A 22,529-nucleotide genomic window follows, 5' to 3' on the forward strand; every position below is an offset into this window, starting at 1 on the left:
TACAATTACTAATGACTTACTTCTAGCTTCTGACCAAGGCTATATCTCTATACTCGTTAACTTGATCTTTGTGTTGCGTTCAACACTATAGATCATAAAATACTCTTAGATCGATTACAAAATTACACTGGTATTCAAGGACAGGCATTACGGTGGTTTAGATCGTATCTATCAGGCCGTTACCATTTTGTGTACTTAAATGAGGAAAAGTCTAAGATAATGTCAGTAAATTATGGAGTGCCTCAAGGCTCTGTGTTCGGCCCTCTGCTATTTTCAATATATATGCTGCCACTTGGTAATATTATGAAGAAAACATGGAATTCATTTTCCACTGTTATGCCGATGACACTCAGTTATATATTTCATCACGACCAGAAAAATTCTCTAAATTGTATAACTTAACTGAATGTGTTAAAGATATAAAATATTGGATGACCTGTAATTTGATTCTATGAATTCAGCTAAGACAGAGGTATTACTTATTGGACCAAAAACCTGTACACAGAATCTAGTAGAATACAATTAGCATTTGGAAGGATGTCCTGTAACTCCATTCTCTACAGTTAAAGACCTGGGCTGCGTTTCCAGATAATGATGGATCTTAGCACTTACGAGGATTTTCTACGAGCGACTTTACGAACGTGCGTGTTCATTTCACGTTAATGAAAGGTTTGTTTGAGCGGCACCCTCTACTGTACATAAAGGAAATGCATATTTACTCCATTACAGTAATCTAGTCTAGAGGTCATGAAAGCATGAACTAACTTTTCTGCATCAGGAACAGAAGCATATTCCAGAGTTTAGAGATGTTTCTGAGGTGGAAAGATAAGTTGCTGTCTAATATAACGCCCAGGGCTGTGTTTCCCAAAAGCATCGTAAGCCTAAGTAGATCGTAAAAACGATCGTACGACTGATCTTAATAATTACGGTCTGTTTCCCAAAAGCATCGTAACTTAAGTAGCACTTAAAAATCATCGTAGATCTACGAGTGCTCTGGAGTAATCGTAAATCCCTAAGTGCCTCGTAAGAAGACGTGTAGAAGAAGAAATGTAATTATAAGGTTTTGATTGTACTTTAAGGTTATTGTACACTTTATTACTCGTTTTTTGTTTAAATGAATTTCTAAATTAAATAATTAAAAAGGGCAGAAAACAAAAACAAAAAAATATAAATAATTTAATCCAATCATTTTAATCTCAATTAAATGAATGAACAATTTTTTTTTATAAAAGATGACATGCTTCAAAGGCTGGGAAAAATAGGGTTGAACTAAAAAAAATCTGTCAATGACTTGTACCATGTATTGAGCATTTCTTGGTTGGCCATCATGTGGCCCCATCATGCCATATTTGACCTCCTCCACCACCTCTTCATCTTATTCCTCCCTATAAGGACACTCTCATATGTCCTGACTACAACTACAAAGATTCTCAAACTGCTGAGGTGTGTGGCTGCAGTCTGGACAACAGAAGATGGAGGCTGAGGCCTGGGAGGGTTGTTTGGAGGACTAGGAGATGTGCTTGGAGATGGCAGATGAAACGTATTGTTCCTCTGAGCATGAAGGACCTGACTCAGGCTCAGGTTGAGTTACCCCTACTCCTCCATGGAATTCAATACCACCACAAATGCCATCTGAAGCACTTGTGCCAAATGAGGACCCCCATGAAAACGAGATGTTTCATCTCATGGGGTTTATCCTCTAATAAATGTTCATAAATAAATAAATAAATAAATGACAAGGCCTTTTCTTCCTCTGCTGTGAAAAGGGAGGACTCATTGGGCCCACCACCTGTTTTATTAAATGTTGTCCTCTGCAGTGCCCATTTGCCTTTTAGCAAGTCCTGCCACTTCTTCCTGACCTCCTTCCCTGATCTTTTTATGCCCCTTGTTGCAGTCAGTTTTCTAGCAATATCTTGCTTTGGCTCTCAACGAAGGCGGTCGCATTTTCCTACCCTCCTCTCCCTTATCTTCCCTGCTTTGCTCCTCTCATCTCGTCTACTGTCTTGTACTTTGAGAGACTCTCTCCGCACTGCTCTCCAAACTAAGAAATTATGGATTTGATCAACTGGTCTCTCAACGCAATTGACACCATCTTCTCGACGAGAAGCTTGGGTTCGGGGGAACCTGACTGCCCTGCCGGAACGTTCGCAGCTGGCTACACGATGGACGCGTGGGAGAAGTGGCGGGTCGTGTGTCTGGCGGCTCTTTCCGTGGAGGACGTTGAAGATATCTACCTATTCGGAACCATGATAACAGGTTTTCTGCTGTTTGGATTAGGCATTGCCCTGGTTTATCGAGGAATTAAGAAGACGGTGACAGCTGTCCAAAGCCCCACAAGGCTGCCCGTCATGATTGAAGCAGTGGGCAGAGCTGTTGGCACTCAGACTGTGACTATGAACCACAATATGGATAACATCATGGAGAAGCTCACAGCTTTGCAAAGGCAAATGGATCGTTTCGGAGACCCAAACGGACCAGGAGCTGTGTAAATTGGAATGCGGCTACTCGTCCCAAGACCAAACAACCACAATCTTATCTGCTTTCGGCCCCCCTCTATCAGCACTGGCCTTGGCCGAGGCCGCTGCTGGAACAACAACTCCCTCTGGAGAGAGCACTGCAAAGAGACGCTCTTGCGTTCCTTCCCCGACTCCACACTGACACCTGCTGATTGTTGACTCTGTCTGGGACCTGATCAAGGTTGTCTCCATGGCAACTGCTGTGTTTCGCTATGACATCCTGCGGACTGAGGCACCTAGATTGGGATGCCAGGCGTAGCGACTCTTCCGGCCCACACATACAGAAACTCTTACATAGATACAGATATGCAATCACCAACCCCCAGCCCCCATCCCACGCCTTCGACGCTTTGTACCACCAGTCTGACAGGCGGGTCTGTGACCAGCGCCGAAATAGCTGCAGGACCGGATGGCTGCTTGCCTGTGCTGGGTTACCTCCAACCCCCTCTCCCCTCCCATGTTGCAAGTCTTGTGTGTTCATGTTGTGTACTGATTATGTGCAAATGTGCTGAGGTGTTTTTACTGTCCCCAAACTGTACTCCCTATTGGAGCATAGTCTGGGGGTTGCCTTTTTTTCTCCTCAACTCTCCTCATGTTATGCTGTATTCTTACTAACTTCAGGTCGGTCCTAAATTGCATTTCGTTGCCCTTGTACCTGTACTTGTGTAATGACAATAAAGTTGAATCTAATCTAATCTAATCTAATCTAAGTGCATTTTTGTGAAACGCACGTGAAATGAACACGAACGTTCGTAAAGTCGCTCGTAGAAAATCCTCGTAAGTGCTAAGATCCATCGTTATCTGGAAACGCAGCCCAGGTCTTTAACTGTAGAGGATGGAGTTACAGGACATCCTTCCAAATGCTAATTGTATTCTACGAAATACTGTGTACAGGTTTTTGGTCCAATAAGTAATACCTCTGTCTTAGCTGAATTCATAGAATAAAATTACAGGTCATCCAATATTTTATATCTTTAACACATTCAGTTAAGTTATACAATTTAGAGAATTTTTCTGGTCGTGATGAAATATATAACTGAGTGTCATCGGCATAACAGTGGAAAATTAATTCCATGTTTTCTTAATAATATTACCAAGTGGCAGCATATATATTGAAAATAGCAGGGGGCCGAACACAGAGCCTTGAGGCACTCCATAATTTACTGACATTATTTTAGATTCTTCCTCATTTAAGTACACAAAATGGTAACGGCCTGATAGATACGATCTAAACCACCGTAATGCCTGTCATTGAATACCCAGTGTAGTTTTGTAATCGATCTAAGAGTATTTTATGATCTATAGTGTCGAACGCAGCACAAAGATCAAGTAAAACTAATATAGAGATATAGCCTTGGTCAGAAGCTAGAAGTAAGTCATTAGTAATTGGGACGTATAATTAATTTATAAACAGGCAAAAATACAAAATGTAAAAAGTGATTACATCAGGGCTCACTTTTATGACCTTTCACTTCATATTTCTCTCTTTGAATTGTTTGATTTGCTGAAAATGCTAGGGATGCACCGAAATGAAACATTTTTGTCGAAGCCGAAAATAATGAAAGACTTGGCCGATGGCCGAATACCGAACGGGGTTTTTCGCTTATATTAGGCCTATAACTAACTGCTGACGGAATGTAACGTTTGTATGCTTACAACAAAAAAGTGCATCTGTTGTTGTTTGATTAACATGAATATGACACAAACAGGTATTTAAGGCTGCTGTAATTTTAAGACCAAATGCTTGGATCTACCGGTAATACAGTATACTGACTAACTGACACATATACGGTTTTCACCGAGTGGTTAAACCATAACCGACTGTATTTACGTGAGATACTCCACATGATGGGCAGTTTGACTGACACCTGTGTGTCAGTATTTCACCATTCAGGCACAAAGAAAAGTGAATTCGGGATTGCGCGCTGTCGCTTCTGGTGGGCGTCCTTCAGCCCGATACAACATTAGAGTTATTTTTCACAACTTACTATGCATAATTTATAACTTGATACTCTTTTTGAAGATCCTTGTTAAACACACACATCTCTGACTTGATCTTTGCGTTGACTTGAATTTCACTAAATAGTGCTGTAGCCTTTGTAGCCATTTTGCAGTTGCACCCTTCAACAGTTCAGCAGAACAGTGTCTGCAAACGGCCATTTTTGCGTCTTTCTCTGAGATTCTAAAACGACATGTTTGCTGGATTCATAATTCACTCTATGCTGGTTGCCATTTGATCGCGTCATCAAAAGCGTCATTGTTTGGTAAAATTTATTCTACAAAAACCCTACAAATTTTTATTAAAAATTAGGGTTTTGGAAAAGCCTAAAATTTATTAAAATACAATTTGTCTTTTCACTTATTCGACCGAACACTGAAAGTGCTGTTGTTGATATTTTCAGCCAAATAATTTCGGTGGCCGAACATTCAGTGCATCCTTAGAAAATGCAATCAAACTTTTTTCTTTCATTTCAGACCTGATGGAAGAGAGTGAGGAGAGTGAAGAACTGAGTGAAGTGGAGGAGGAGAGTGAAGAACTGAGTGAAGTGAAGGAGGAGAGTGAAGAACTGAGTGAAGTGAAGGAGGAGAGAGAAGAACTGAGTGAAGTGAAGGAGGAGAGTGAAGAACTGAGTGAAGTGAAGGAGGAGAGTGAAGAACTGAGTGAAGTGGAGGAGGAGAGAGAAGAACTGAGTGAAGTGAAGGAGGAGAGAGAAGAACTGAGTGAAGTGAAGGAGGAGAGTGAAGAACTGAGTGAAGTGGAGGAGGAGAGTGAAGAACTGAGTGAAGTGGAGGAGGAGAGAGAAGAACTGAGTGAAGTGAAGGAGGAGAGTGAAGAACTGAGTGAAGTGAAGGAGGAGAGTGAAGAACTGAGTGAAGTGGAGGAGGAGAGTGAAGAACTGAGTGAAGTGGAGGAGGAACATCATGTCAAACCTGGAGAAAAACCTTTGAGTCGCTCAAAGACTAAAAAGACATTTTTAAAGAAAAGAAGAGCCAAGAAATCTTTCACCTGCACTCAGTGTGGGAAGAGTTTCACAAGCAAATGTAGTCTTGACATTCACATGAGAGTTCACACTGGAGAGAAGCTGTTCACATGTGATCAATGCGGGAAGAGTTTCACACAAAAACCAAATCTTAGACAGCACATGAAAATCCACACTGGAGAGAAACCACACACATGTGATCAGTGTGGAAAGAGATTCCCATACAAACAAAGTCTTCAGATTCACATGAGAGTTCACACTGGAGAGAAACCACACACATGTGATCAGTGTGGAAAGAGATTCCCATACAAACAAAGTCTTCAGATTCACATGAGAGTTCACACTGGAGAGAAGCCGTTCACATGTGATCAGTGCGGGAAGAGTTTCACACACAAATCTAATCTTGATGTGCATAGGAGAGTTCATACTGGAGAAAAGCCGTTCACATGTGATCAGTGCAGCAAAACATTTCTTAGGACATTAAACCTGAAGACACACCTGAGAGTTCATATGAAGGAGAAGCCACATTCATGTTCTGTGTGTGGAAAGAGTTTTTCACTTCTGCCATATTTACATAGACATGAGAAAATACACACTGGTGTGAGAGAGTACATGTGCTTTGAGTGTGAGAAGACTTTTAATAGACGGATAGATTTAAAACGGCACCAGAGAATTCACACTGGAGAAAAACCTTACAAGTGTTCACACTGTGACAAGAGATTCAGTCACTCATCATCTTTGAAAACACATGAGATGATCCACACTGGAGAGAAGCCGCACACGTGTGATCAGTGTGGGAAGAGTTTCTCTATTAAAAGTCATCTGAAGCGACACATGAAGATCCATGCAGTGGAGAAACCACATATGCAGTATTTAGTTTGATCAAAACTCTTCAGCTGTGTTCCTGTAACTCTACATCTCGTCTCTCTCTGCTGTGATCATGAAATACCGCAGTATGATGATAATCAACAGAAGAAGACAAAACAGCCCGAGACTCACGGGTATTAAAACTATTACCACAGACCAGCTATAAGTGGAGATCAGTGTTGCCAGACGTACTATAATTATCGTATTTGTATGATAATTTTGACCTCTGTTCGATTTACGATCAATAATGAAAAAAATCCCATAATGTACGATAATTTCAGAATTGTGTGACACTTCAAATGATGGTGGTTGTAATCATAGGGCTTCTATACTCATTGATCTAGCTGTGGATTCTACATCTGCCGTGAGAAGAACCTGAACGTGGAGATACGCATGTCTTTCGGCTGCATGGCGGGGCGGCAGTGGCCCAGTGGTTCATGTAGGTTGTCTACAAACCGAAAGGTTGGTGGTTCAATCCCCGGTTCCACCTGACCAAGTGTCGAGGTGTCCATGAGCAAGACACCTAACCCCAGCTGCTCCTGACGAGCTGGCTGGCGCCTTGCATGGCTGACACCGCCGTCGGTGTATGAATGAGTGAGTGAATGGGTGAATGTGAGGCTATGTAAAGCGCTTTGGTGGCCATAGGTCTATGAAAGCGCTATATAAATGCAGTCCATTTACCATTTACCATTTTTATTTACCATTTCATCTCATCTCACGTTATTTCTTCTCGGCCAATCATCGTGGAGAATCACTCTCTCATGAGCACAAGTTAATGTTAAAGTTAATGTTCTTTTTGTATATTGTATACAAAGTGGTGTATCATTAACATGTCATCTCTTTATGTTTTGCAAGAAGAATAAAAAAGTAAAAAAAAAAGTAAAGAGTTCTTTCCGCGGCGCTTAGGCCAGTTTTTTTCCAAGCCGCGGTTGATATTTTAGCAAAAAAGTCATTTTCATGTCGTGTCAAAAAGTTGTTGGTCAATAAATAGCTGTATTCTGTACGTTTGACTTGTGTACGATAATTTTCTTCCAAATATGATCATTTTGAGCTTCTGGTACAATGCTCGGACATTTCCAATCTGGCAACACTGGTGGAGATGGAGTGATTTGACTGTGACTAACTTACACAGAAGAGATTTTGTTGCTCAGCACGTGGCAATTACACTGAACTAACACTGGATATAGATCGCAATGTCACATCTTTAAGTGATCAACTAGAAAAGTAAGCTTTTAATATGGTTAATTAAGGTTAATATGAATCCATTTCAGTGTCAGTAGTTTATTTTTCCTAATTGTCTTTATCAGCCCATATTAGTCCCCGAATAAAAGCCATTTTAGCAGGTTTAAACGACTGAAGCGAGAACTCGCCAGGTTACTATAGTGCAGCCGGCTACGCAATACTCGTTCCCTACTCTCAGGGAACTGAGGTTACGATAGTAACCGAGTAGTTCTCTTTCGAACGGTCACTTCGTATTGTGTAGCTATACGCAGTCGGGACGCCATGCAAAACGCTGCACTATAAGTAACTGGTTGCCTACTGCAGCTCAGGACCCCTGAGTTCACAGAATGCCGGTTACTGGTGTAACCTTGGTTCTATGAATAGTGGAAGACCACCAGAGATGGTCGAACATAGTGGAAGGAGTCGCGTCTTGCGAGCCATATCGAAAATCTCGCATTGATTTGTAACCTGTGACCCTGACCGATGACGTGTCGGAAGCTATATCCACTCCGTTCAAGTCACGGTCGTTCTCTGCAGTTCATATTCATAGAACCAAGGTTACATCAGTAACCAGCGTTCTATTTCATTGTTACAGACCGCCAGAGACAGCCGAACAGAGTGGAAGACGAATACAACCAAGTCACGAGGGCCACTCACCTTGATACTGTCCGCTAACACAGCAGAACTGACCAAAGGAATAGGGGCCACATTGATCCTGTAGAATCTTGTGAACGTGCAAGGTGACGTCCATGTAGAAGCACATATTTCAGAAAGGGGCATCCCACGTGGTGCTGCCCAAGAAGTAGCCACTGACTGGGTTGAATGGCATTTAATAGATGCTGTAACTGTCTGACCAGCCGAATCATATACCTGTACAATGGTATCCACCACCCAATGAGACAACCTTTGCTTTGACTAGGGTGAGCCTCTCTTACAGGCATTAAAACAGACAAACAGCTGATCAGTGGTATGTCATGAAGTAGTCTTCAACACATACTGTCGCAATGCTCTCACTGGACACACAGTTGTCTGGGAAGCCTCTTGATTAAACGTCGCAAGCTGAATGGGTTGGTTCACAAAGCGATCAGACAACACTTTAGGTCGGAAAGCTGGATTCAGCCAGAGTGTAACCTGATTGTACTCATCTGAGGCCCACATCTGAGACACTGTGGACTCACCGAGTGGGCATGAAGCTCACCTACTCTTCTGGTTGACGTTATAGTCAAGAGAAAAGCAGTCTTCATCGAAAGACTACTAATATCAGCTTGTTCAAGTGGTTCATAATGCATCCCACTGGGTATGCATTATCCGTGCCGGTGGATTAAGATGTACTGCTCCCTTAAGGAAAGCCACCACCAATTTTTACGACATCCCCCCCAAAGGGGTTCCGATGTGCTGACAAATCCGCCACGAATACCCTTAGAGTCGCTGGGGAGCGCCCAGTGTCCAATAAATGTTGTAAGAATTCCAACACTGAACTGATGGAGCAAGTGACTGGGTTAACAGACCGATCTGTACACCATGAAACAAAGATCTTCCATTTACGTAAGGGCCAACAGCAGACTGAACCATGGTCTCGCTGACCAGCAGGGTGCCACTAGAATAAGCCTGTGTTGTCTCACCTGCACACGCCTCAGCACAGGCCAGAGAAGTGGAATTGGAAATTCCAAATTCCAAAAGTCAGCTCAGGGAAATTGAAGAATCCTTAGAATCCGACCACTTCTGGAAACATTGGAACACACTAAACAAAACTTACCATCAAGAACTAGCTGTCCAGAATGGAGATGTTTGGACAAACCACTTCTCCAACCTCTGTAGTGATATAAACAAAAATCAGGAACAAAATGCCCTGTATGACAAACTAAGGGTTTTAGAATCAACCATCAAAGACTACCAGAACCCCTTAGACTCTCCAATGACACTAGCTGAACTATTAGACAAGATACAAACCCTGAAATTGCAAAAAGCCTGTGGTGTCGATGGCATCCTAAATAAAATGATTAAATACACAGACCACAAATTCAAATTAGCCATTCTCAAGCTCTTCAATATCATCCTGAGTTTATGTATATTCCCCAACATCTGGAACAAAGGTCTTATTACCCCAATCCATAAAAACAGAGACAGATTTGACCCTAATAATTACCGTGGTATATGTGTAAACAGCAACCTAGGCAAACTCTTCTGCAACATCCTAAACGGCAGACTAGCACATTTCCTCAGAGACAGAAATGTCCTGAGCAAATGTGAAATTGGCTTCCAACCTAAATATCGCACATCAGACCATATATACACTCTCCATACCTTAATTGACAAGCAAATCAACCAAAACAAAAGTAAAATTTTCTCATGCTTTGTTGACTTCAAAAAAGGTGAACTAAGTAACTTTTTTACCTTAACTGAACAGCTTCGGAGTCACTGGAATGGTTATAATACTTATTTCGGGTTGAATGGTGGTCATTTCGCACCCCCCTGGTGCCCGTGAGCGGAAAATATGCACTTGCAACTTTGGGGCGGCGGGCCACCGGCCGCCGCGTCAGGAAGTATCGCGTGATATCAGGTCTCGCGATGTAAACAACTGCTTTACGGCCAAAAGAAATCTGCTAAAATGCTGTCATTATTGCACTCCCTCACGCTGTCCGAACCTGAATGAAGAAGATGTTTTAAAGAATGTCCCATCTGCTTTGATGTCGTTGATCTACTAGCCTCTGGTGTCTGAGAATCACCAACGAGTTTTTACAACAGTGTTGTCAAATATCTATTCCGAAGCTGTGGGGGGAGCTCTAGAGAGAAACCTTCGAGCAAAAAGCTAGAATACAGCGTAGAAATCCCGAAGCTACTGAGTGCTGCTTTAATCCAGTGCGGCATCGGAGGAAAAACATATGACATCATCAAATCAATGTACACAAACAACAAATTTGCAGTTAAAATTGGTAACAAACACATAGAATTCCTCCCTCAGAGTCGTGGAGTGAGACAGGGCTGCAGCTTAAGTCCCACGCTGTTCAATATCTACATAAATGAGCTAGCGAGAGCTCTGGGTCAGTCTGCAGCACCTGGCCTTACTCTACTGGACACTGAAGTCAAGTGCCCTCTGTTTGCTGATGATCTGGTGCTGCTGTCTCCCACTAGAGAGGGTCTACAGCAGCATCTAGACCTCCTGCACAACTTCTGTCAGTCATGGGCCCTGTCAGTTAACCCCAAAAAGACAAAAATAATGATTTTCCAAAAAAGACCCAGCCGTCAAGACCAACATCATAGTTTTACATTGTACAACATGCTCCTCGAACACACGCAGGACTACACTTACCTTGGCATAAATATTAACAACACAGGAAATTTAAAAAAAGCTGTAAACGACTTGAGAGACAAGGCACGGAGAGCTATTTACGCTATTAAGAGAAATATCCAAATTGACATCCCAATCAGAATCTGGCTAAAAATAATCAAAACAGTAATCGAGCCCATCGCGCTGTACGGGTGTGAAGTCTGGGGTCCACTCACAGACCAAGAGTTCACTAAATGGGACAAACACCGAATAGAGACTCTGCAGACCGAGCTGTGCAAAATCTTGCTACGAGTTCAGCGCAAAACCCCAAACAATGTCTGTAGAGCAGAATTAGGATTATACCCCCTTGTGATAACCATTCAAAAAAGAGCCATTAAATTCCATGCCCACTTAAAAAATAGCAATGAACAGACCCTCCATCACAAAGCCCTGACCCACCAAGAGCTGAAGCCAGAGAGAAACGCCCTCGGCCAACTGGTCTTAGAGCTGACGTCACAAACTGACAATAAAAACATAGCCAGACCAAACCAAATAATTAAAACACAAAAAGAAAAATACCTCAAACACTGGTCAGACGCAACAAACAAACAGAGTAAATTGGAATGCTATTTGGCCCTAAACAGAAGATATGAATTGGCAGGATACCTGAGTAGAGTGAGCGACCCTAAACTGAGGAGAGTCCTGAGCATGTACAGACTCAGTGAACACAGTTTGAGCATAGAGACAGGCAGACACAGACAGAGCTGGCTGCCGAGGGAAGAGCGACTGTGCCCTCACTGCTCAGAGAGTCAAGTGGAAACAGAGCTACACTTTACTTCCTGCCCCAATTATACAAACATTAGGGACACTTTCTATCCCCTTTGCACAACCCACCAGAAAGACTTTCATCAGAAATCAAATATGGACAAACTCCCACTCCTGCTTGGAGAAAGCCCAGCGAGCTCAACCCTGGCTGCCCGGTACGTGAGGTCCTGTCACGACAAAAGAGCCTCCAGCAGGACAGAGCTACCAACTGTATAAATATTAGAAAATTTGACATTTTTATTGCTATGTTTATTTTCATGTAATTTCTATTTTCTTTGTATTATTATTATTATTATTATTATTATTTTTTTTTTTTTTTGTATAGTGTTATGAATGCTTTGGCAATGTAAAGATTTCTTTCACCATGCCAATAAAGCTATTTGGATCTTGAAAAATCTTGAAATTGGAGGGAAAGCATAGAGGAGGAGGTCTGGCCAGTCGTGGGCCAGGACATCCTGGCCTAGTGATCCCTGCTCCTCCTGTTCCACGAACCACAGCGGACAATGTTTTGTCTTTCTGCTGGCAAAGAGGTTGACTGCTGCGGTCCCATAAAGTCCCCAAACTGACTGAACTACCGCCTTGTGCAGACACCAGTCCTCTGACTTCGAACCCGATCGTGAGAGTGAGTCTGCCACACTGTTGCAGTGACCGGGAATGTGTGCCACTCTGATCAACAGGAAGTGCTGGTTTGCCCACAAAAGCAGCACTCGTGAAAGTCGAAGGCAAGGTAGAGACCTCGTGCCCCCTTGGTGATTGATTAAAAACACCACTGTGTTCCACCTTCCCAGCTCCAAGTACTTCCACCGTCCCAGCTCCAAGTACTCCCACTGTCCCAGCTCCAAGCACTTCCACCATTCCAGCTCCAAGTACTTCCACCTTCCCAGCTCCAAGTACTTCCACCATCCCAGCTCCAAGTACTTCCACCGTCCCAGCTCCAAGTACTTCCACCGTCCCAGCTCCAAGTACTTCCACCGTCCCAGCTCCAAGTACTAAGTACTTCCACCATCTCAGCTCCAAGTACTTCCACCGTCCCAGCTCCAAGTACTTCCACCGTCCCAGCTCCAAGTACTTCCACCGTCCCAGCTCCAAGTACTAAGTACTTCCACCATCTCAGCTCCAAGTACTTCCACCGTCCCAGCTCCAAGTACTTCCACCGTCCCAGCTCCAAGTAATTAATAATAATAATTTGTTACATTTATATAGCGCTTTTTCTGAGACCTCAAAGCGCTTTACATAGAAGGGGGAATCTCCTCAACCACCACCAATGTGCAGCATCCACTTGGATGATGCGACGGCAGCCATATTGCGCCAGAACACCCACCACACACCAGCTTACTGGTGGAGAGGAGACAGAGCGATGAAGCCAATCAGTATATAAGGGTGATTAGGAGGCCATGATAGACAGAGGCCAAGGGGCAAATTTGGCCAGGATGCCGGGATTACACCCCTAATCTTTTTCGAAGGACATCCTGGGTTTTTTAATGACCACAGAGAGTCAGGACCTTGGTTTTACATCTCATCCGAAGGACAGTGCTCTTTTGGCAGTATAGTGTCCCCGTCACTATACTGGGGCATTAGGACCCACACAGACCACAGGGTGAGCACCCCCTACTGGCCTCACTAACACCTCTTCCAGCAGCAACCTGGTTTTTCCCAGGAGGTCTCCCATCCAGATACTACCCAGGCTCAGCCCTGCTTAGCTTCAGTGGGCAACCAGTCTTGGGCTAAAGGGTGATATGGCTGCTGGCTTATAAGTACTTCCAACGTCCCAGCTCCAAGCACGTCTACCGTCCCAGCTTCAAGCACTTCTACCGTCCCAGCTCCAAGTACTTCCCCCGTCCCAGCTCCAACAACCTTCACTGTGCCAGCCACCCAGCGTACGCAAATACAAAGGGTCCGTGTGAAGCAAGTACTGCGTAAAAATTGTCCCATCTGCCAGCTTAGCATGAACAGAATCAATTTTAAAAGGCACATAGAAAGGAAACACATAGGAAAACATAAGGGCATTACAGCATGTTCACACCTTCCAAGTGAATGCATAGATCCAGAGTATGGAGTTTATACTGTTCACAAATCTTTTCACGGGGCAACTACACCTCTGCCAGGTGAGTGCCAGGTGAACATGGAGTTGGCATGGAGAAGTGGGTTGAAAGCACATCAATGTGTACACCTTAAATCATTAACTTACTGCACATCCTATGTCTCCTCTCCTGTACTTAGTGAGGAAACACTTAACCCTCTGTGGTCGGCAAACGCGCCGGCGCGTTTTGCTGGATTTTCTTCACATTGTAGCACTATAAACTTAAATTTCTCCGTCATTTATGGTCATACAGAAAAAAGAAATATAAAAAAAGAATCTGTGATATTTCTACTTTTGTATGTGTCCACTTACAATCAAATCAAAACATTGTGCTTTTGTAAAATAAAGAAACTAAACAGGGTGTGCGTTCTGCCTCTCCGTCATGGTGAACTTTTTTTTCTTGAGCACGTCTATAAACTGAAACAAAACTCAGCGAATACTTGTCACAGATTTATGAGCCATATACCTTTATAAACATTTAAGTGTGTACTTTTAAAATGTACAGGTACATTTTTGTTCATGGAATGGACTGATTTAGATTCAATTACAGACCTACGGTCGCAAGTTCTGTCATTACTAATTGAGTACGACCATAGTTCATTAACAATACTAACTTGCTCAATTTTCTACCGATTTTCAAACGGGTTGCTTTGTTATAAACGTCAGAGATGTAGTTATGACACTGCATACTTATCAATAAATATAATAATATGTATTTAAACATGTTCAAGCCTCCAGAATTATAGCAACGTTAATAATGTTTGTAAGAAACCAAACCATTTGTAAATCCGTCAAGATTACAGCGAGATAGGAGGATTTGTGTTCGTGCTGATCACTCACCTTACTTAAGATACCACAGTGCTCGCCAGAAAGCTCCCCTGTGACAAGATGGCTGCTGGTGTGATGCCGTTCGAAACTCCGCCTTAAGACATCTAGCCTTATATGTATATTTATGGGAAATACTGCCTTGGTGGCACTTTTTTCAGTCCTCCAAAACTAGGGTCCTGGAAATGCGTTCCTGGGACTGCAGTTCTCCTATTCGGAAGGTGGCGCTGTCACAAAAAACTAGGGTCCTAGAAATGCCGTCCTAGAACTGGGGTCCTGAAAATGCGGCCTCCGGGACTGCAAACGGATAATATTGGTTTCAACAGTTACAGCTGCTTCATTAAACAAAGACAAGAATGTATTAAAAATGTAAAACTGAACTTAAATGATAGCAAAATATGATTTTAAATAAAGGTAATTGATGAGACAAAGTTATTTTTTTTCTTCTTCTTTTAGACAGGACTTTCATTAGCCTATTTAAGTTTAAATGTTGTATATTTAATATGTATCAAGAATATATATTTAATAAATACAACATGATTACATAGGCATTTCTTTCTGTATGTATTTAATTATTTAACAAACATATACACTCATTCATAAATGATATTTATACACGTACAAAATCATAATTTATATATTATATTTATAATATGCTATATATTATATTTTGCTGCGTGTCATCCGCACCTATTAAAAAAAAAATGTATTTACTCTCTGTATGTATAGATTTCATTATTTAACAAACATGTACACTCATTCATAAATTATATTTATACAAGTACAAATTCATATTTTCAAGTGCAGCTTAATGTTTTTTTGCTTAATGTTTTTTTTTTTTTTGTACTATGTCTATGATCTTCGTTACTTGATTTATATTGCAATTTTTCCTCGGCTCGCGTCACCTTTAACGCCATAATTTCAAGGTCACCTTTTTATCACGCTCTATATACATTCATATTATGTAAATGATTTTAAACAAGAATAAGGTGTAGGTAAATACTTTTTTTATTTGGAGCAATCGTCCACATGTTCATTAGACTGCGGCCCCTTTAAGACCGAGTGCAGATCTGCTACTGATCTGATGCACCATATTCTCCCAACTATTTCCATAACTACGTCCATTTAAGACATTAACTGTTTTTAGTGAATCTCCGAGCCGGTCATTTTGACATACTTTTGTGTACATTCGATCGTTTAGACGCGCACATGAAACCCAAAGTAGGCTATAATTTGCTTGTCTTGGTCAGTTTTGGAGCGCGTGCCGCCTTGCGAACAGCATCTCTTGCGCAGATTTTTGTGCTTTTAATAGCTCTTTTAATTATTTAACACGTCCCGCAAGTTAGCAACAGTAGCTAGACTGCATTTTACAACAATCACCAATCGTGCAGATTCTGTCGTTAGGTTTGAGTTTTAGAGAAATAACAGCGTAATGCTGCGAAGGGAAGAAGTTGCGCTAGACAGAATGCGACTATAGTTTTTAATGGTTTTACCTCAATATATTATTTTTATAATCTTTGGCCTTAAAGGTAGGGTAGGTAGGATTTTTATAAAAAACTTTTTTTCAAATTTGTTTAAACTGTCTTTATATACCAATCAGAGATGGGGATTCCAGTTTGAGACTCGGACTCGAGTGCGACTTAAGTCGCACACACAGTGACTTCAGACTTGACTTGAGACTCATCCTCGAAAGACTTCAGACTCGACTCGGACTCGAGCTGCGGGACTCGTGAACAATGTTTCTTTTTTGGAAATGTCTGATGAGCTCGCTGTTATTCCCCACCCTCCGTTACCTATAACCTGTAACACGTGAAGTACTATCTGCTGCGCGCGTCCACACATGAGAGGACAACACGTCAACTGCACCAGCCGCTGGCTGCTGTGCCATTCATCGTAAACTTAGGGTTTAAAAACTTCAACAGAGCTGCCAACTGTCACGCATTCACTGTGAGACTCACGCGATTGACACTTTTCACACTCTCACGCCACACATCCATTTTCTCACGCACAAAAAAAATCGCGAAGCAAAGAGGACACGGAGACCGACAGACTAGACAGAGTAGGTTACTTACTCAGGTTGTTACTTACTTCATTACTCAGCTCTTAGATTCTGTCTTAATTCAAACAATAAATACCGTTTTGGCGCTTGTAAATGTGACGTGACAGATCCCTAACGGCACGTGAACCGACCCTTTCTACTAGCTAATAGTAAATAAACACGAACACTGTTGAAAGATACAGTACAACTTACCGAAATGTATATTCAATCCTCATACATATCGATCAATCAGTGTTTTTCATCCGCGGAAAGGGGAGAACAATTATGTCACATAACATTTACCTCAGGAAAACCATTTAATGACCATAATATGGACTATAGCAGGTTAGTTGGCTAGAAAAAAAGAGCTATAGAGAGTATTTTGCTAAATTTGTGTAGGCTACTATATTACGTATTTATTATATTTTTACTTGACGTATTTTATTTTACTTTTACTAAAGTTGTTATTATAATTAAAAAAAAAAACGCATTATATTTAATTTGAGTTATTTTTTAACCTTAAGTAATACTACCAGCTGATCTGTAGCTATGTTTACATAATAGGTGAGATTTTTTTTTTTCTGGAGAAAAATTAACACCTATATTGTGTACCTAATATTTATCCAAATATTTAATCAAATCACAAGAATTTAATTTAATTGAAATCGTGAAATTTGTGTCAAGCAATAATAACAAAACGTAGCTTACCAGAAATTGTACCATGTTAACATTCTAACATGTTGCCACTAAACCTAATAAAATTCAGTTTTTGTCATGTTGCAATAGCCTGTTTAGACTGATTATATACCAAAATCAAAGCTGATACTGTATGCTAATAAATAAAGGAGTCATAATAACATATTACATGCTTTGAATTCCTTATATATAGCTATGCAGTGTTCTAAGCAGCCTGGATGGGTCGCTGTACGTGATGCAACACTTATTATAACGACAAGAGACTTGAGACTTGACTTGGACTCTAGCTCAAAGACTTGAGACTTGACTTGGACTCTAGCTCAGAGACTTGAGACTTGACTTGGACTCTAGCTCAAAGACTTGAGACTTGACTTGGACTCTAGCTCAGAGACTTGAGACTTGACTTGGACTCTAGCTCAGAGACTTGTGAGCATCTCTGATACCAATACATAATTAAAATGTAAGCGCTCTGAAAAAGAGAGTATAAAAATCGAGTGACTGTAGACCTTTTAATCTGCAATAAACACAGCTCATTATTTCCATTCGGGACGAAACAATTGATTGGTTTGGGCGACTGTCACTCACCCTCGCAACCATGGCTACCACCACTGTTGCTACAAGATATGCCCATATGCGCGCACACCCGTTTGATTTGAGGAGTGCAAGGGAGGCGCGGAACCTACGAAGAGTAAAATTATGGCAGAGAAAGAGCATTCAAAATTCAAAGCACCTGCATATGCAGTCAGCGAAGGCAAACAAGGCAAAAACTACTTCCTCGGACCCTGGTTGGCTGCACTCTTGAACGACCTCCTCTGCTTCGCCCTCGACCCCGGACCTGTCCTTGAACCGACGAAGCGGTACTTGTCTCTGGAGTGTAGTCCTCATTAGAGTCAACAATGTTTTCATCATGGAAACTCGCAAAACACCGTATATGTTATGAATCTTACACGAAATTCACCTTCATCACAGTGTAACTGATGGTAATGGAAAAACATGTATCAATACAACCTGTTTTTAGCTTTGCCTTATAAATATAGCTCGTTACCGAATCAAACAAAGTAGGATATATTTTAAACTTTATCGATATGCTAGCTTGATAGTGAGTACTAAAAGAAATCTTATGTTTATATTCATAGTGATAAAGTTAGGTATTTTATTACATGTGATTCTGACATGATGTCACTGCATGCACTGCGCTCGTTCCTCTCCACTCGTCTCAGGTAATAAATGCGTCTTGTTCCAGCTGAGCCTGAGCGTTTGGCGTCGCGCGTTCATGTGTTTTGGGGGCGTGGCTTTGGAAGGAGCTCAGAAGGGAGGGGGTGGGAGTGAATGGAAATAATGAGCTGTGTTTACAACAGTCGTGAGAGGTCTACAGACACTCGATTTTTATACTCTCTTTTTCAGAGTACTTAAATTTTGATTATGTATTGGTATATAAAGACAGTTTAAACAAATTTGGGATGTTTTTTTTTTTTTTTAAATCCTACCTACCCTGCCTTTAAGTGTAACCAGGCTACTTTGAATGTTTAATTCTGTCATCCGTCGTCACTCATTAAGCGTGAGAGAAGAGTGTGAGTTCCCATGAGTGTGAGTTCCGTCAGAGGAGAACAAACGCTTAGTTCGTGGAGGTGCACCGGTGCGACCTAGGAAAAAAATTTGTCGCACCCTTACAAAATTTGGTCGCACTCTAGCTCCCTATATTGGATAAAACTTTTTAATCATATAATATAAAATAATTACTAATAGCAGTATTTTATTTAAATAAGTACTAAAATTTTATATTGATATAATAACTTATTTGCCTGGCTAAAAGGGGCATCCACCTCCGACTTCCGGTTATTAGCGGCAGCTGACGTCTGGATTGATTGGTCTTCTACCTTTGGACAGAATTGCTTCTCTGTGAAAGCTGCAGGGATGTGGAACTTGTTGCCTTTAACTGTGCGAGGGAGTAGCACCTTGCAACAGTTTAAACTTAACCTAAAGAAGTGGTTGAAAGACGGTCAGATTTGTGATCATTAGCACAAAACTGGTTAATTGGGGTATTGTTAAAAATGTCAGAAGGTAAATTTAAAAGGGAACTGTAAATAGTTGTAAAGGTATTGTAATTGCATGTTTGTTGAGATGATCCTTTTGTAGGTGTTTTATCTGTATTTTGTATTGTGAATGGACTCATCAGTGGGAATGCTCATTGTCCACTGTATTAACCTGCTGTCACTTTGCCTCTGCCCAGGGACTACAGACGAAAATTAGCTTGTAGCTATCTCTGATCTGTGCAACACATTTGTTGTGCAATGTCCCTGTCAAATAAACAAATAAATAAATAAAATAAATTGACAGGTACTGTTGCTGAACCCTATTATTTTTTTATTTATTTTTATTATCATTAATTATTTTACAAAGAAGTGACAGCACTGCATTGAATACATTAACAAAAAAAAGAAAAATAAATAAAATAAAAAATAAATAAAAAGAAAAACAATAACTGACTCCTCAACAAGTAAGAAAAAACGTACATAGTTCTTAAGAAACTTGTTGTTCTTACTGTTATCAATGAGTTTAAGAGATTTTACAATAAGGGAAATCTCAGCAATAAAGACATCAAATCTAGGCAAAGTCTTGAGAAATTTGTGTTTGTGAATAAAAAATGTATAATGCAACACAAAGAAATGAACAACACTATCAATAGCATAGTCACTCCCAGAAAAATAGAGAAATATATCCTTCAATGAAAAGTTAAAATCACATTTGATAAAGTGAGAAAGATAACACCCCAAGCTCTCCCAAAGAGGCTTAACCTGATTACAGTGGTCGAATAAATGAAGCAAAGTTTCTTCCTCAACTTTGCAAAATACACACAGGTCAGACAGATCAACAGAAGAGGCAATTTGTGAGTTGGTTGTGTAAACATTATGAAGAATCTTAAAGTGTATCTCTCTAGTTTTATTGGACATACAATATTTCTCTGGGAGTAACGACGCCCTCTTCCAGTGAATACTGTCAAAAAAATTATTCCAGAAAAATTTACATCGAGGGGGTGTGTAAACTGTGTAATGTAACAATAGCTTTATAAGTTTACTATTACATTTTTTTTTATCAATAAGGCTAACTCCATCCAATAAAAGTTTGGCCATAATTGTTTTTCTCTCATTAAAGAAAAGGTCTGTTTTAAATAAATGCACATTACTTGGAGACAAAGCTTTGATGACAGAATTGAAAGTTCTAGCAGGCAGAGGAAAATTATACAAAGTCATAAATTCCTCATATTCCAGTACACTGCCATCATTTTTAAATAAATCCAAAACAAAAACAATACCTCTATCATACCACTTATCCATAAAAAAAAATTCTCTTTTAATTTGCTTACTTCTATTAACAGCAAGGTCTCTAACTCTAAATTAAAAAAAAAACTCCCAGCTAGAGCCAGGGTCACTTTCAGTATTACTAAACATAGAATTAGCCAGTTGAATTACACTATCATTAAAATTGGCGTCTTCCAAAAGACAACTGTTCAATTTCCAGTAACCCCTTGTTCTATTTACTTACTGTATTGTGCAAGATTCAAAGAAATGAACATGTGGTCAGTAAACGGGGCAAATTGATGATTATGGACATGAGAAATGAGAAAAAGATCAATTCTAGCTTTAAGCGATCCAGATTTGTTGGACCAAGTAAAGCCTCTACAACCAGAGTTAAAGAAACGCCAAGCATCTGCCACTGAAAGATTTCCACACAACCATAAAATAATATTATCATGTGAATTAGAGGTAGTTCTTATAGGAAATCTATCTTGTGCATCGTCAGGGGTTTCATTAAAATCTCCAGCTATAATCAAATAAGCATTACTAAAACGACTTTGTATACTTATACTTTTAGTAATGCTTATTTGATTAAGTTGTAAGCTTAGTTAGCTCCCAGTTCTTAAAAACAATTGTTGCTGAACCCCCTCTCCTACAGTTGGCGGCCGATGACGTCACCGCTCGCTCGCGCCGTCTCTCTTCCGTCATTGAGAGTTTCAGCGTCGAGTCTTCTGAGGTGAGGAGAGCAGTTCACGGTATTTCTCATATTTACACAACCATCACACACACTTTATACAGTTTGATTAAGCGACAGGCTCATTTCTGTATTGTTTTCATCGATCACAGCGATACTTGAGCGTCTTTTCTGGCGTCTTCCTTCTGAAATAAACATTTAGTGCAGCAGCAGCGAGCATGAGGAGAATATGTGGAGTTCATTCAGACCTGAGCGATGTTGTGTTCGTTTCTGTGATTGTTTCGTCAAGTCAAAAGTCAAAGTTTAAGATCTGTGAAGGGAATTAATGTGAATCGATCTCAAGTGTCATACTGGAACAGAGACTGCTAAATGCTTTACATTGAGCCTAAGATGAGCCACGTGAGACATTAAAGCAATACTAATAAATATGAATCGCGTTTTACTCTTGGAACAATAGTGCTTGTGGTGCTCTTTATTTGTAAAAGTTTTATGATAATTTTCAGTTTCTGCGCATATAAAATGTTTTTTTTTTTAATGCTACTTTATAGGGATTTATGTATATCATAAGATCAAACTTAATGTGGACATATTATGCTGCTGTAATTATTTATCTGTAGTGGTTGATGAAGATGAGTGTCATTAGTGATTGTTTTTGTGTTATTGATGTTTTATCCATGTCATATTGTGAGAAATTACAATATTTTCTTCAGTAGAGCAGTTTTACAGGCTTTTATCACGTATCCTGACTCAAATAATGTGTTTCTAACAGCAAACACTCAGAATAAAGTGAGATGATCTGCTGATGATCCTGAATGGCTTGTTGAATGAGTGTTGATAGTCTGAGGCTCATCAATATTAACAGATCTGCTAAAAACACTCTTTATTTCATGACAATAGTTCCTGTTTTCACCTCATTTATTATGCTGATGTCTTCAGATCTCCTGTAAATTGACACTTAAAGCTCATTTCATTGGTGTCAGCAGACTGAGGGGATTTGTTGGCTACTATATGTACCTTTATTTCTGTGTTTATGATTTTAACTGTTTTTCTTAACATGTATTCATATTAGGAATAATTTAAATTATTTATATTCTTTTCTTTATTTCTAGATACCTGTATTTTAATGAAGAAGCAGAATAATGTTAGGATTAGCAATAAAAATAATTAAAAAGAATTAATGAAGTGGCATCAATTACTGTACGATTTATAGATAGACAGACAT

General features: G+C 40.4%; 2 protein-coding genes across 2 annotated transcripts in view; both read left to right on the forward strand.

The window, feature by feature from the left end:
* The window catches only part of LOC311302747 (uncharacterized protein), a 205,567-nt gene extending 198,200 nt beyond the window's left edge, over positions 1 to 7,367 (forward strand). Inside the window, exon 2 of the mRNA XM_084428787.1 lies at positions 4,992 to 7,367. Within this exon, the coding sequence (XP_084284913.1) occupies positions 4,992 to 6,379 (1,388 nt within the window). The 3' untranslated portion in view covers positions 6,380 to 7,367. The remainder of the gene's footprint in view (positions 1 to 4,991) is intronic.
* A 13,909-nt stretch (positions 7,368 to 21,276) lies between these two features.
* Positions 21,277 to 22,529, forward strand: part of LOC311302772 (uncharacterized protein) — a 128,621-nt gene continuing 127,368 nt past the window's right edge. The window contains exon 1 of the mRNA XM_084428823.1: positions 21,277 to 21,349. The gene's annotated coding sequence lies outside the window, so the exon portion shown is untranslated. The remainder of the gene's footprint in view (positions 21,350 to 22,529) is intronic.

Source organism: Rutilus rutilus (assembly GCF_951802725.1).
Source record: "Rutilus rutilus genome assembly, chromosome: 1".
Classification (NCBI taxonomy): Eukaryota; Metazoa; Chordata; class Actinopteri; order Cypriniformes; family Leuciscidae; genus Rutilus; species Rutilus rutilus.